The sequence below is a fragment of the Psittacula echo genome (assembly GCF_963264785.1).
Source record: "Psittacula echo genome assembly, chromosome: 3".
Classification (NCBI taxonomy): domain Eukaryota; kingdom Metazoa; phylum Chordata; class Aves; order Psittaciformes; family Psittacidae; genus Psittacula; species Psittacula echo.
The window spans coordinates 32833851-32850323 of record NC_137736.1 but is presented as its reverse complement, the minus strand read 5'-3'; the positions used below and the strand labels follow the sequence as shown (position 1 = coordinate 32850323).

Below are 16473 nucleotides of genomic sequence, written 5' to 3'. Positions count from 1 at the left end.
TGTTTGAGGCTTTTTAATCCTGCAGAGAGTGAGGGTGGTGGTTGAATGGACAATGGTTGAACCAACAAATAAACAAAAAAAAGGAACTTCTCTAATTTGGGAAGTTTCAAAGAGCACATGCACCATTTTCTTATTCAAGAGGTTTTAATGAAGACTCACTCATTTTTAAACCTCTCACACTGTACAACACAATTAAATGTACATCAAGCTCAGATAAAAAATAAAGCTTTCTTACAAAGTACATTTTTCCAGTGAATTTTTCCTTTTTTTTTTTTTTTCCTTTTGCAGTAAAAATAGCTGCTACATAAATCCCTCCTGATCTTTGAAAAGGAGTCACAGTTATTTCCAAAAATAGAATTCATATTTTAATCATACAGGATAAACTGCAGGAAGAGACAAGTCAACTGAAAAAATAAGGCTTGTATATAAATTTTTTTTCAGAGGACATGCATAGAAGTCGAAAAACAGATGCCATTTATAAAGAAAAAAGGTAATTTTAGCCGTATTAATATTTTCATTTTCAGTTACAGAAGAAACCACAAACAGGCCCTTTATGTCCCAGAATATAACATCAGTTTCTTGTAAAAATGCCAAAATGCACAAAGAATTGCCAACTTCAGTCTTGGCAAAATACTGAGCCAGCCCTCCCTCCCCACCCCCCCATTTCATATCGTAGGCATACCATATGCATGCACACTGAGCACTTATGTTGTCTCTCAGGCCAATTAAATATTTGCAGAAGGTTGCATATCCTAGACAAACATGAAAAAAATCCATTTGATAAGTTTACATTCATCCTATGTCAAAACACACACACAATTAGTTTAATTTACACTATACAGTATCTGTTAAATAGGAACATTACAGAGTTTCAAAAAGAATCACAGAATATATACAAACTGAATATTGAAATGGTACGATTTTCCTTCCCTTCTTTACAGGGTCTTTTCTTTTGTTAACGGTTGCTACATCTGGTTTTGGACACAGAGTGTTTATGTACCTATGCAGCACATCTCTGGAGGAACAATAATAATAACAATAATCATAAAACGCGCTTTAGAACAAAACTAATATCAATTCTCCTTACTGCTCATTTAAAATAAATTACCTTTGTTGGGGTCTTTTTTTTGTTGCTGTTTTTTTTATAAATTGCATTATAGTACATGTAAGCAAGGACGATGGTATTTTAAAATATCTGAGCAACAGTTCTGCTGCATCACTGGTTTCTCATCCAACCTTTGGTTTTAAAGCCAACCCCGTTTTACACGGCAGTGTAAGTAGCCAAAACACTTTATACGGCAGTACAGGTAGTCGAAATGCTTAACCCAAGAGCATTTCCATGTTTTCATAACAGAGCTAGGGTCTGTGCCGACTTCCATGCTACTCAAGTGCCTGACATGGCAACACCCAAAGCCACTGATGAAATAAGGCCACTTCCTTCCAGCTCTCCCTGGTTACAAAAATCGGGTAAGGTCCTTATTTCCCAACAGTTGCAGCCATCTGAACAGGCAGAAGAACTGACTACTACCGACGGTTCCCAGACACAGTCCCAACACGTGATCTTCGCCCCTGCAGCATCACGTTATTGGGCTCAGTCCTCCGTGTCGGGCTGCACCCCCAGCATTGCGTGCAGCTCCTCTGCTGTGTACCCCAGCAGATTCTGCAGGTCACACACGAAGCGATACACGTAGCGTTTCCCTGAAGTCTTGTGGATGATGTTCTTGTCATAATAGTAGCGTAGGCCTCGGCTGAGCTTCTCATAGTTCATTTTTGGCTTGTTTTTTCTCCTTCCCCACCTCCGTGCCACCTGGCAGTCCAAAAAGAAAGCAAAATGCAAAGGGTTTATTCAAGTCATGTTCTTCTAGTTGGTGGCTGATAAACAGTTATCAAAGCCCTTTTTCAGTCACAGCATTTTACTTGCTTTGGATGTCCCAAACTCAGATAAGAGAAGAGCTGGTGACTGACCCCACAACTGAACATACCTCAGGAAATTATCAGTAGCAGCTTCAGGAGAAAGTGGCTGATATCAGTGAAAAGGATAGCTATTTCTAGTGGATAGGTCAAAATGTGTTTAAGGAGATCAAGTTTACAGGAGCTATAGTCTCCTCTCTCTCAAGAGGACACCACTTAACTGTTAATTTGCTATTGAGCAGCACAGGACAGGTCTTTAACTGGAACCTGAATGAGACGAAGTTCGTTGGGGTAAATGATTTCTGCTCTTTTTTTCTTTTTTTTTTTTTTTTTAAATAAAGCCTTTGTACCACATCCCTTGATACAATAACTGTCCTGCTGGTTACAGTATCAGAAAATGCATTCTGTTTATTTTTAATGACTAAAGCTCTAACTTCCCAAAATATTTCAAAAGTGGCACTTACTGTGCATCTAAAAGAACAGCAATAGGCAGAAGGCATTTTCCCCATGCCTTTGTGCAATCCAAGGCATTGTTGATTCAACTACATCCAATAAACTAATCTACGGTATTCCACTGTCTGAAGAACAAACTTGATATACTACCTTTAAATTTCAAGCTATAAAACTTGCTCTCCTAACTACAACCAAATGCTAATATCCTTGGGTGGGAGGAGAGGGGGAAACATTCCGCAGCAATCCTAACTGTATAATAAAGCATTTGCAGATGAGATTTCAGCAAGTTTCTGATCATGCAAATGCTTTATATTCAAGACTAGGCCCCCAGATGGTGGATCAGACTGTAAATGTTTGTGTTCACCACAGCTAGCCACATACCTCATCTGGGTCAGCAAGTTTAAATTCCCATCCATCTCCTGTCCAGCTAATGAATGACTGACATGACTTGTCAGTCAGTAGCTCCAGAAGGAATTGCCATAGCTGTATAGGTCCACTGCCTATTGAGAAAGAGAGGGTGGGGAGAAGCCACAATTAATACTTCTGCAAGCTCTTGCCATAACTGGTGTATGTAACCATACTCTTACCTCAGGATAGATCTTGTAATTACTCTGATCTTTTTTTCTTTCTTTTTTTTTTTTTTTTTAGCAAAAAACCTAAGGTTTTTCTCTGTAACACAAATCTGCTTCCATACATGTTAAAATTGAAAGTCTACTTTTCCATGGAAACACAGGATTTGACACAAGGTATGGCTTTCCCTTTCATATGGATTCCTTAGCCCTCACTCCCACCTCCCATCAGCTGCATTCAAAGCTCCAGGGCTTGTCCTGCAGTCCCTGGCTTGGCAAGAGTTCTAAAGCCAGATTTCGGCAAGGACTGTAGGAACAAGTTCTTAACAGGCAAGCCAACACCTGCAGAAACTCCCAAGTATAGTAGTTTCATTTCCAAGTTTCCCTCTTTTTCAAACAGACCAAAAAGTGCATTTGATTTTTAAGTGTTCTGGCACACCTGCTTGTCCTTGCTTTAGATGGATAGATCTATGAGACTTTCTTCAGTAACATTTAAAAATGAAGCTCTTAGAGTCGTGGCCTCTTGACTACATTGCAAGGCATACTTTACAACTATACAACTACCAACAAAGTACATATTTATAGAGAATATTGATGCTACATAGGAATAGGAGTGACCATTTTGCTTCACTACTTACCAGTAAAGCCAGCTAGGATTGCTGCCGGTATAACTGGTTTCCCTTGCTCTACAGGATCACTTCGTTCTTGAATATAGTCTTTGAAAGACATTGTAGGTTTGCTCAGACACAAGGACTGGCTACAGTCATCTTCAAAACTCTCATAGGATGGCACACGCTGTAAATCCACTAATGACGACTGGCTGTTCCAGGACTGTAGCATTGAATCTGAGCTTTCATAACTTTCTGCACCACTGTCACTAGATTCATGTTCTCTAAGCTTACCTTTATAAAACAAACAAACAAACAAAAACAGTGTTGGGATTGGTTAGGGTTTTTTTATCCTACTCAATCTAGCTTGTATATATCAATTATAGAAAGGAGGAAAAGCCATACAGAATATGGCCTCAGACCCACAGTTATGCAGATGACAACTCACCAGAATTATCTATGAGCAAGTTCAGATTGCTTCTTGGGAAATCTTGATTTACCGCACAGTAGTTGACACCAACAGCATCTGCTTGGGTTTTAGGAAACAATGAAAAGTCTTGTTCTGGATTAAGGAGATTCGGTCCTGTGGAAGTCTGACAGACATCAGCCAGGAGGCTAGGTTTGGGATAACTGAGGGCTTTAGGGTATCCAGGCATTTGCATACCATAGGAGTTCTGATCTACATTTACAGCTGAAGAAAGAAATAAAAGAATTAATTAGATGATTTGCCCTGCAGACCCTTAGACTAATACACCTCTTGCGCCTCACTACATTTGTGCCACGAAGAAATAATTTACCCATGAATATCTAAGAGAAAGACAGATGATCTACTGAAGTCAGTAAGAAGATCCCCATTTAATGGGCTTCAAATCAGATTCTGTAAAACTCCCTCTGTAACCTGCTGACCACAAATACGTCTATTATTTGTTCTTCAAGGAAACTACAGGGCTACAGAAAAAGCTAAAGAAGCTTAAATGGTTTTGAGTAAGGCCCTCATCGTTAAGTGGTATAGTAAGGTTGAGCTGGAGATTGACTATGGTAGAATGAAATACAACACTAATCAAAGGGAGCTAGCACTGCGTCCCACACACTTTGAAAAGGTAAATTTCACTTCCAGAGTCTTCAGAAAAGCCTAAATATAGCTCTTACTGCTCCCCAGTGATGCTAGTTTTTGACAGTGTTTGCCAGAAGTGGGAGCAGCCATTCTGCTCCACAGATGTAGGCTTTGGCGTACCAAGAGGAAATTTGATTTTCTCAAAGCCTTTGCTCTTCAAAAGACTTCTGATATGAATTAGATGACAGTTAAACAATACTAGGAAAAAAGGCTGTAGCAATTGAAGTCAAGTGCTCTCTTCAAGCACAGTGACTATTCCGGTACGCTTTTTTGTTTGGGATCTGTGACACGATTACAGTAAGCAGGGATGTAAAACGTCAAATTTCATAAAATACTTACTTAAGGAATTATTATTGACCCAGTGAGGAACTGAGGTGAGATGAGAGTTCTCCACATACTGATCCTGTGTCTTCTCTTGGCTGTCTGGGAAGAGAAGAGAGGGAAAAAAAAAACAAACCAAAACAAACTTTAATTTGGTTTTATAGTTTTATACATCTGACCTGTGGGCCACAAAAAGCTTCCAACTCTCATGGATATTTTGGGCTCATCATTCACGTAATTTTTACAAACACACTCCACTGCATTCTCTCTCTTGAAAAAAAAAAAACACCACACCAAAACACCTACCCGATTTCCAACAGGCTTGAAAACCATCATACCAATTGAATTTTAACATAAAACTTAGAAACAACATAACTGCAGTGTATTTTAAAGTCCAAGTCCTTAATGTACGCAACTACCAAAAATGCTACACTCCAAACCTCATGGACTTCACAAAGCACTGCAGGTAGGGTTTTAGCAATACCATCAGTGCCCACTTGAGACACCTGCAGGTGTCTCTGACTTTTTGATATTCATTCATTGAATTACCTCAAAACACTACATTAAAAGAACAAAGCCAAAAACTTGTAATGGGAACTGAACAAATTTTGTGCAACTCTTGGTTATCTTTTTAAATGGGGTATTACAGTAGTCTTATCCTAATCTCATTTCAATGATTATTCCAAATAAAACCTGACCACAATAGTATTCAGCCTGAATACCAAAAGATTTCTGCAGATATATGTATGTGCTTTGTATACCAAGAATTTATTAATGGTTAATAAAAGCATTATCAGAACTAAGTTTTAAAGTTCATTTTGAGTCTTCACATGTAATAAAAGCCCTTCATAGTGAAACAAATGTTGAAAGAGTCCCATTTGTGTTTCTATTAGAAGAACCTTAAAACAAAAGCTTTCTGACTCTATAATTACCTTTTATCATCTGTTCCAGGTGTTCCCACAGAATATCACCCACATAGTCAGGTGCCAATTCCAGGAAACGCTCCTTGCCCAGGTTGCACAAGTCTTGGCCACTCATAAGAAACTGATGGAAGTTCACATTTACCAAGCTAAACTCATTAGTAGCCCATGAAAGCCATTGGCAAACTTGCTGTTCAGTCCACAACCAGGGATCTGCAAGACAAAGTATCAAGCATTTAGAGATAACTCCTGACCTTTGTCAAATAATCTTCATTAGAAAGCAGTGAATGAACAAAACTGTTTACCCAACTTACTTAGTTTTGAATGAATTCAGAATGAACCTATTCTGAATTAAAAAAAAACAAAAAAAAACCAAAAAAACACAAGCAAACAAAAAAAAAAACCACAAAAAAATGAACGAAAAGAGTCCTCTATTGCTCTTCTGCATTCACTTGTAATCAGAGATGTCCTCAGCTTACTCGATTTTCTCTTATGCTGCCAAAGCATGAGCTCTTCATGCACCCATTTTTAATACCAGCAAGTCTGGTCTTTCCAAGTCAAGCTGTGCCAGATTCACACAGGATCCATTCTTGTATTTCCTACTGACATCATTCTTTCTCTTTTGAAAGAGCCGCTATTCAGCCCCCTCCTTAGCATTAAAAACAAAAAAAGCTTATAAATAGAAAACACTTACTATTTGGGATACCCAGCCGACACTGTTCCTTTGTGAAACCACTGAAAGTATCTTTCAAGGCCTGACTCATCACAGCCTTACTGCACGGGGTTAACAGAGGCAATTCACAGTTGTTAGACTCTAAAAGAAAGAAAAGGGGTGGAGGAAAAAAAAAAGAAAAAAGAAAAAAATACATTAACTTTTAGGCCAGTGAAAGGACTAACAGGTTTTTGCTGCACTGTTTGAAGACTAAGAAAAGCATGCTGGAAACTAGGTATTTTAAACCCAGAAACCAACAGCATAAATGATTTTCTGATATATTCTTTGACTTAATATATCAATGCTAAAATCTCTGTGCTACTAGTTTGATAGAAGTTGCATCATGCTAAATTAAAGTTTTGCAGCTTTCCATGATCCTCCTTTACTCTTGGTACTTACATAAGGGGCCTTTCCTGCAGGGAAACTTTACTTTTTCTTTTTTTAAGGAAATATAAGACTGCTTATTCCCATTTTGTCATCTATAGCTTGACCTCAGACTTCCTTATAACACCAGACAGTCTTCATTTAGTTTGAGAGCTACGTAACTGATAGTGGGGTTGTGAAGAACCAGCTTGCACTATTTATTCCAATGGAATAGAAAGCAGTGTTTCAGATTAGGAAGCCTTTTACTGATACTTTGTGATCAGGACCATTAAGCTGAGGGAAATTTGAAGACAACTTCAGCAATTCACAACTGGCATTCCTGAACATTCAAGAGCCTCTAAGAACTCACACGCAGGTTGCATTTGGAGGAGCTCAGAGGCTGCATCAGAGGCATGTAACGGTGGCAGGGTATAAGAAGGTGATGAACTTGTCAGACTCCAAGTCAGTTTATAAAGCTGTGCAGCTCTTCTCGTTTTCCTAGACTGTCTACAGGCTCCACTTGACCCAGCAAGTGGAGCTCATTACCAACCAGTGCTTAACTTCTATTTTTACCACACCCATGCTCAATATCTGCTGGGACTTGCTTTGCTGACCAAAGCGGGTGACTGATTAGAATCACATTAGAACAAAGGACTGCTTTTCAGAGGCTTGAGGGTTGGGTGTTTTTCCTTCCCCAAGGGGAGATAAAGGCAACATAGAGTAAAATGTCTACATTTCAGATAAGCCCTCATGTTTTGTCAGGGATTTCAGGCAAGGATTTGTAGAGAACCCTTGGTAGGTTTGTCCTACACACAGACACAATAATAAAAAAAAGGATCTGTAAACATCTCCACCCCTGGTTTTTAATGTATTGAGTAAAACACACTGGGATTTACCTCCACAGTTTTCAAGAAAGGAGCTTGCAGAATACTTGCATTTTGATTATGGTTGAGATGTTGCAAGTTTAAATACACATAAGATTATTAATTTATTTTTAAATTCTCTTAGTTCTGTTTTTATACCTACTAAGGCTTCTTCCAGGGACCATCAGTCTATTAGGCTACTGAACCTCAGTTCCCATTCCTTTTCAGTGCAGAGAATAGCAACTATCCACAGAACAGCTCCCATGGGTAAAATAAAACATGTACACAGAATTCTGTGTACTAAACCACTTCTTTTTTGGGAAATCCATGTAAGAGCATAGCCATGAATTGGTATTTAGACCCCACAAATTTCTGATCTGCTGACTGGACTAAGGAACAAAGTCAAGAGTTACCGTAAGAAGTAGAATCAAATCCTGTTGGCACTTCCTGAAGAGTCTGATCTTCATTTAGTGAGAAAAAATATCCAGCAAAAAGAGAGTTTGAGCTATCAAAGGTGTCAAATGCTGGCTGACGCTGAAAAGCAACACAATAAACAAAAATATAAACAATGTGAGCATTTTGCTAGAGCACTATCAACTTCACTACTGGAAAGTGGCTGGGTCAGGTTTGCTAGATTTGGAAACCATGCACAACTACTACCTTCCACCAGCTAACTTGTACCTTTGAAATATAAACACAATGATAGCATAGCTTGTTGTACATTAACACAAAACACAATGTTCAGACCACAGTGCTAGGTAGGTGGCATGTTCTGCAGGTTGCAGTAAAGCCAAGTAAGGATATTCTTAGTTTTCCTGCAAATGAGGCTTTTAACAATAGGGAATGCACATGTATGTGTACAGCTATTTATTTATTTCTAGGTATATTTTAAAGAAATCCTTATTTCCTTAACCCTTGAAATTGACTATTCACTTGATGAATACTTGATGGCAGAGGCAGGATCAATAACTTACGGAAAAACAATTGCCAGTGCAACACCTTGAGTAGATTTATTCTGGTTTGGTTTTTTTTTTTGTTTGTTTTTGTTTTTTTTTTTAAATAAAGGAAAGATTTAATCTCAACCATATCACTTGAAGCCATACAGTCAGCCTTACAGGACCTGCAGACAGATATTACTCCTTTGCTGTGACTTTTATACTTGTGAGTTATTGCATTTGCCAGCTACGACATTCTGCAGTCTTTCAAGTGCTCAGTGAAACACTGCTAGTTTCATTATACACAAAGGGATGAACAGGACTGATAAAAATGTTCCAGATAGAGTGGATTCTACTAATACGTTGGCAACATTCAATAAATATTGTTATATTTTGAAAGCCTAATTTCTTTCAAACTTGACTTGTGTCAATTGTGTATGCTAGAAATACTAGTACTTTTACTAGATTCCCCCCCCGCAAGTCACATTAGTCTTCAGGGGACAGAGGGAACGTTAACAGAGGAAGAAATAAATCTAAAAACAACTTATGCAACTTTCCTGTTGGTCATAAGGAAACTGTATCTGTAGTACCTAGAGGCATGGATAGATAAAAGTTGCCACTGAGATTTGTAAAAGCACCCGAGGATAGAATATTGTTCTGAAAAGCTACAGTTTGTTCACAGCAGCTACTGCAGTTCAGGGAGCTGGAGACAAAGGCAACTTGCAAATGCTTATTTATTTTAGGCATCCACTGGTCTGCCAGCTTATGCCAAGGTAGGAGACTTAGATGAGGACAAGGCAAAGATTTTTCAGGGCAGTATTCATTTATGATGCGCAAGCAACCTGAGTTATGTTACTGGAATAACAAATGAGTATTAACATTTCATCACATTCCCTACCTTTCCTTTTTTATCTCACCACAAAATTTCAAGTGGCTTGGAGTCTTTTTGCACCAGGTGCCTTTTATGTGCCATGTGTCATCCCCCCTCCCCGATCTCCCCAAGTTATATTAACTCTAGTAAGAAATAAGGAACCATATTTTTAATGGCTGTATTTTATAACAGGCTGCAATATGTCCTAGTACACACATTATGAAAGCATGCGCTCCACAGAAGAAAAGATAAACAGTACCATGCCTCAGTTAACTGGGTTCAGAAATCTCTACTGAACACTGTCCAACCGAGACAAATTGTGTACAGTTGATACCCCCACAACTAGAACCAAAGCCAACCCGCAAAAGGCTCACATCTAAATGAAACATGTTAATAACAATTGCCAAACCTCCTAGTAAAAGATTCTTTATACATTACTAGATAAAAGCACTGACTCATCACTAGTACCTAGAAGAAAGGGCAAGTTCTTTCAACACCATCTGGAAACTCCTGCTTTTTGTGTAAATAGCTGACCCCTATCCTGAGTCACTGGAAAAAATGCTGTGGCATGTGAATAAGTAAAATCCATACTCTGCTAGTTTCATATTTCAAAAAGGAGAAAATTAATGTTTAAGCAGGTTCTTAATTTAATACTAGAAAAGGGGAAAACCCAATACACAATAAATTCTACTTGCCCTGCAACTGTACTATTTGGTTTTCCAACATATGGAAGAGCAATTACTACAGAACAAAATAAAAAGAAATGTGAAAGATACAAAACAGTAGAATACAGGACTCTACATCGACTTAATTATATGACAACTGAATACTAAATAACTGCTTAGAACAACCACTGTGTTACAGAGCACACAGCTGTTAAGTTGGGGATCTCTTGTGGATTTTGTTGTTGTTGAGGGCAGGAGCATAAGCTAAGAGGGGGCGTAAAGCATTACAGAACTTAGCATACCAGTCTCACTAACTCATTCTTCAAAACATGGACATTCCTCAAAGTTAATCAGACTGCAAAGTGTCTTCCTAATCTTTATTTAGTTTACATTAATCAATGTCATGTAAAAAAAATTGATATTGGGATTTAAAACCAACTTGTATGAATGGGGAGAAGAGAAGCCCTTAAAGACCCGAGTCTTTACAGTCTGCCTCTCATTAGTCCTCAGCTGCAAGTTCCTTTCAAAGCAAGGTAACAGACACAATCTGTTGAAAGATAAATATATTTAATAACTGTCTTTGTTTTCCTACAATGTATTAGAATTCCATTTCACATAGTTGCATACAGTAAGTGAATAACCTACTTTTTTTTTTTCCTTCGGTGAAATGAATCAGATCTAACCAGTCGTATCAGGAGAGCCCTTTGCCACTCTCATCAAGTTAAATATATTAAGACCACCCCTACTGCCAGTCCCGTAACTTTTATTTAGGCAAAAGTGCTGTGCCAACTCCAATGAATTTCTTATGTACCTCTCATTTTCAAATTCTTCGGATTTTGGGGATGGAAGGAGGGAATCTCCTTGGGGGAGAGGGTTGGGGGTGTAAGATTTACATCTTCCTATTTCAGTTCTGCCTTTCACACCTCTACTAGAAGTGGGAATACTCTAGAAGATTGAAGCTTACAAGTAAATAAAACCTGAACATCCGTGTTCATGGTCATACAATTCCTGTGATGGTATTAATAAGAACACAATAAATACATTAGCTGGGAGATGCCCCAATTGGCTTTAGAAGGCGACAGCTCAGGATTACTCACCTTGAGCATTCCTCTGTACATGTTAGACACAGGAGCTACTTGATCCATGTTCCTGAGCCCAAAATCACTCATCTGAAAAAATGAGAAAGGTCACATGAAAAATCTTGCTACCTAGGAAGCAAACGTATTAACAGACGTATCTGACTGCTTCAGTACAGGCTACAGAACAGCTCTCAGAATGAGATCCAGGGAAACCTTCCCTTCTCATTGCTCACATCCCGACCACACAGGGCACAATTCCCATCTTGCTTACGCAGCTTTTTAACTGGAAAACCTTTCACAGGCATTACTGGTGTTAAAGTTCTATGAAATGAGCAATCAAGAGGATGGTTAGCCTCTGATACCCAGTGTGAGGGATTTTAGTACCTTATACTGTCAGTCTGAAAAGCCTACAGAAGTCCTTTATCCACCAAGAATCTATTGCTTTGAGATATTTTCCAACTTTCACCCATTATCTTAACCATTCAGTTTTGTGCTATTTTTGCTTACTGTATTCCTGCTCACACACCATGATTCACTTTGGACTTTAGCTTTCAAAAGAAGGAAGAAGAGACAGTGCTCACTGTGATACACCTTCATGTACTAACCCTTTCACCCTTTTATGAATAATCACTGAAGCCAATACCCACTATTAGCAACCTCCTTCCTTTACTAGGCAAAGCATCGCCCAACCATGTTATCTCGCACATTTTGTAAACATGGGATTAGCATATTTATAAAGCTTTAGAGGGCTTAAGTTTTAATTGAAGAGGTCTTATTCAGTAAAACATCCTTTTTAAAGTGCTGATAATGGCACCACCATTAATATGTTCATATTACTGAAGTCAAAGCTATACTGGATTGCCTGTATTACCAAGAACAGTGTTGTGTGAAGGCTGCAGAACTTGTTATCCCATATATCACTTAAGGAAAAGAGTGATAAGATTCATACCCTTTTACTGGCCTTTGGGAGAGATCAAACATAAAGAATAAAGCCAGTTTTATGGCCATTGTTCAGATTTATCATGATGCTGTAATTCAGGTGTTGGTGAATGATACCTTATCAGACTACACTGCGGCAAGTTGTCTCAACAATTTTTCTTCTCCTTTTTCACAGCACTGGGCTAAATTATCTTGCTCCACAGAAACTGCCTGAAAACGTGTGTTTGTATTTAAGTAGTCACATAGGACACCAGTAATGTTTCCACAAAACTCTGATCACTTATTACAAACAAGTTTTCCAAGCCATCTTAACACAAGGAGAAATCAAAATACAATCTCAAACTCAGAAAAAGACAGCAAATAAGGAGCTTAACAAATAAGCTTGGCTAAAAGTAACAGCACATTCAAAAGCTGTCCATATAAATGAAGAGGAAAATAAACACATACAACAGTCAAAGACAAGGAACCCTTTTATCTTCTTATATAGCTGATCACTTGAAAAAAATCAAGAGTCCTTAACCTGAAAGGCCCATTTCAACTTCACTGTTATCAGATGTATGGGGCTCATCATCAAAATAAAATATCAACTGACTCTGAAAGGAACATTCGACTTACACTTCATTAATGCTACCCCAAAAGTACAATCTACTGTAAGCCGGTTTTTGCCTCAAATAGCATGTACAAATATTTGATCTGAATTACACATCTCATTGAGCAGCAAAGAATTTTACACAGCATGAGTCTCACTCAGCAAGCATCCTAATCTTTTCATTAAATTTGCCACAGTTTAAACAACTGTTTACCCTTGCATTTGGCTGGGCTTTAAAAAAAGTATACGGCAATTTCTAACACCCTTTGCTTTGTCTTTGAAATTTGCTCTGATGTCTAAGGATAACTAGCTGCAAGCCTTACCAATCAGAAGGTATTTGTGAAAGCATTATATGTGTTTTCAGTAATTTTAGAGCTGATTCCCAGTGAGAGCTACAAATAAGATTTTTGACTTTCATGTACAGTCCTGGCCTCTACACCAATCCTGGTAGGGACTTCCCCACTGCTTAGAGGGACTATAATTCTCTCCTTCTTGAGTTTTTTTTTTGTTTCTTTGGAAGTGTTTTAGGGTCCTAAGACAAAAGGTTCACACAAAGTCTTCATTACACGACATTGCTCATTAACCCAAGGCACCGTTTCTCTAAGGTAGGCTGCTTGTCTGTTCTGTGGCCTTGCCTGGGCACGACACAGCTTATGAAAAACTAGACACCAAGCTCCGGTCTCATAACACATGAAGATCTTTAGTATGTTCTGTAACACTCCTTTTTCCTTCCTCCAGCCATATCCCTCATGTTTTTATGTATTTCTATAGCCCTTACTCATCATATATCAGTTCTCTCCCCATCTGCAGTATCAGCTTCCAGTCCCGAGATCTGAAACCCTTGCAGAGTATCACACGGAGTGGAGCTGAAATGTATGTCTTTTTGCGACACAAAAGATTAAAGCCGGCTTTCTGCTGGACTTCAAAAGCTGCTGTTTCAGTTCAGAAGAGACACTAGGGCAGTGACTGGGCCTCACTTCCAACTCTTCCACTAATGCTGATGACTGCTACTTGCCAGCTATAATTGGTTTAACTGGCAGGACACATTCTCCAACACCCCCGCATAGCTGAGTGGGTGAACCAGAACAGGGTCAACAGGATCAGGCACTTATTAACTAATACTCCTGAATTCTGATCAACTTCTTTTCAGCAATAGCCAGGTGCTTGCCCACAGCTGGACTCAGCTAGGAACCATCCCCACGGAGAACTAAACCACATTAGTGTCCACAACGCACCTCCACTGGTTTTTGGTTGGGGTTTTTTTGTTTGCTTGGTTTTTTGGTTTTTTTTTTTTTACCCTTAAGAGAGGTGTCTGATCGGTGTTTTGCTTTTAAATGGCAATTTTATTTTAGCCAAACCACCTTGGTACCAATAGGTTAAGACACAGCCGCGCTGCTCCTCCGTGCAGCTCTCGGGCTCCCCGAACAGGGATGAGCGAGATAGCCCGTATGACTTTTCGCACATGACACACTCGCCCACATTAAAGTTAGATGGGGAAATCATTCAGCCCAGCGTTTTTTTTTTGAAGTCCCTTTAAAGTACTAACCAAATCCAGAACGCGCGCTGCCCATTAACCCTTCCCTGCCGGCCGCGCAGCCGCCTCAACCCCAGCATCCCGTTCCACCGCCGCTTCGGACGCGGCCTGCCCGCCTCCGGGTTAACCTCACGGGGTGCTCCCGCCACCCTCTTCGCCCGCCGGCTCTGCTCGCTCCCCGGCCGCGGCTCTCGCCATACTCCCGGAGGAGGTCGCTCAGGGGGCCCAGCCGCGTCCCTCATGATAGGAGCCGAGGGCCGTGCCCGGCTCCCCCGGTCGGCCGCCGAGATGCGCCGGTGACGGAGCCCCCTTCCTGTTGTCCCCACCTCACCTGGTCCCCGGCGCTCGCCTCCTCTTCGGCGTCCCTCGGCGGCGGCACCGGTACCGTACAAGAGTCCAGAAAGAGAGGCGCCGCTGCCTCTCAGGGAGCCAAAATATCCTCGATGCGGCGGAGCCGGCCAACAACAACAGCGGCGGCGAGCTGATCCCAGCTGAGAGTCCTGGAGGAGGAGGAAGGGGGGCGGGAGGAGGGCCGGGAGGCGGGTGCCCGGCGGCGGGTGTGTGGGCGCTGGTGGCCGAGCCGCGGATGCCGCCGCCCCGTGCAAAGCCGAGCCGAGCCGAGCCGAGATCAGCCGCGCTCCGCCGTGCAGTGCCCCGCCGCCAGCCCTCGCAGGCGCTCTTCAGCGGGCGGGAGGAGGTGGCAGCGGCTGGTCCCGCCTCCCCGCAAGCCCGGCCCCTCTCGCTGCCGCGGGACTGGTTGTTGTCGTGGCTGTCGCTACGGGTGTGCTGCTGGAGGCCTCGGTACCGGCAGAGTGTGTCGTTCTCCTGACCCTGACGCTCGCTCCCCCCCGGCTGGTGCTGCAGGGCTTGAGCACAGGAACAGGCAGCCTTAGCTCGTTGAGAGAGACTGATTTAATTGCGTTTTTTCCTGGCTATACAGGAGATAAATCACGCTGAACGTTTTCCATACTTACTTTTTATTAACACCCATCCTCGAGATAGATAAGGTCATGAGAATGAACCCATAAAATCCAAGTATCTGTATAAGTAGTCTGTTTCCATAAGTAAACTGTGGTACTTGCTGCTGTGGAAATTGAGCACTTATGTCATGTTGCACCTTCTACAATTATTTTGGGGAGTTCTTAATATAAACTGGATGCAATGTGAAAGCTGCACTGACAGTTTCATCTTGTGAATTGCAGATCCAACTCCAAAACAGTGTTGGCGTTCCTCAGACCTTGACATAATCTGGTAGCCCTTGGAAAGCTGCAAGAAGCTCTACGCCACCAAAATGAAAAACAACTTTCTGTAAATGTATTTGTCAAAGTGATCTTCCCTTGAGAAGCTGGAGAGATGGTAGGGAGGCAGACCAGAGGCATGGGTTGCTTGCCTTATTCTGCTCTGAGCTCGTTGGAACCATATGACTTTCTGGACCCTCTCGTCACACTGCCTCCAATTGACTGCTTTTATGTGCTGTTGAACGCTGTGTGCTCCCAGCTGGGGCGATCCATGTGTGCTTTGCAGCTCCCCAGCCTGGCTGTGCGTTGGAGCGGGTTTCTGACAGTATCTTGGTGTGGGACATGTCTGTGTGCCAGCTATCAAGCTGCACGCTCCGCTTGGGAAGAAGCTACCGTGTGTCCATCTGTCCAGCAGCTCTTCAGCTGTGGGTGCTCAGGGAAGCTGTATGGCTGTGCCCCGCAGCACCCAGCTCGCAGGTTACAGATACAGTCCTTGGTAAATCACCGAGCTGTAAGGAGGAAACAATCTGGAGCTGCAGTTTCTTGTTGTTTCCCCCCTCGACTTCTCTACATTTTCAGTGAACACAAGGGACCTAAACTGCACTTAAAAAGCTGTTCTTTAAGCTTGCTATTACACCTTGCTTTATTTAAACTAACATTTCAAATTAACACTTGTGTCATATGGTTGTAACTTTTCTTGTAATAGAAGCCCAGCAACTGCTACTTTGCAGTTCCTCACCAGATTTCAACTGACCCTTTACCATGTGCCTGAGCTGTGATTATTTTTGC

At 41.0% G+C, this 16473-nt stretch overlaps 1 protein-coding gene across 1 annotated transcript; it reads right to left on the bottom strand.

Moving 5' to 3' along the window:
* Positions 1-707: 707 nt before the first annotated feature.
* Positions 708-15039, bottom strand: ETS2 (ETS proto-oncogene 2, transcription factor). The gene is made up of 10 exons (XM_080613736.1): positions 14778-15039; positions 11403-11474; positions 8248-8368; positions 6591-6710; positions 5909-6109; positions 4995-5078; positions 3990-4232; positions 3572-3835; positions 2746-2864; positions 708-1807 (listed from the first exon to the last, which is right to left on the bottom strand). Exons 2-10 carry the CDS (start codon positions 11472-11474, stop codon positions 1592-1594), a joined length of 1440 nt encoding a protein of 479 aa, XP_080469862.1. The 5' UTR covers positions 14778-15039; the 3' UTR covers positions 708-1591.
* Between the last annotated feature and the right edge of the window lie 1434 nt (positions 15040-16473).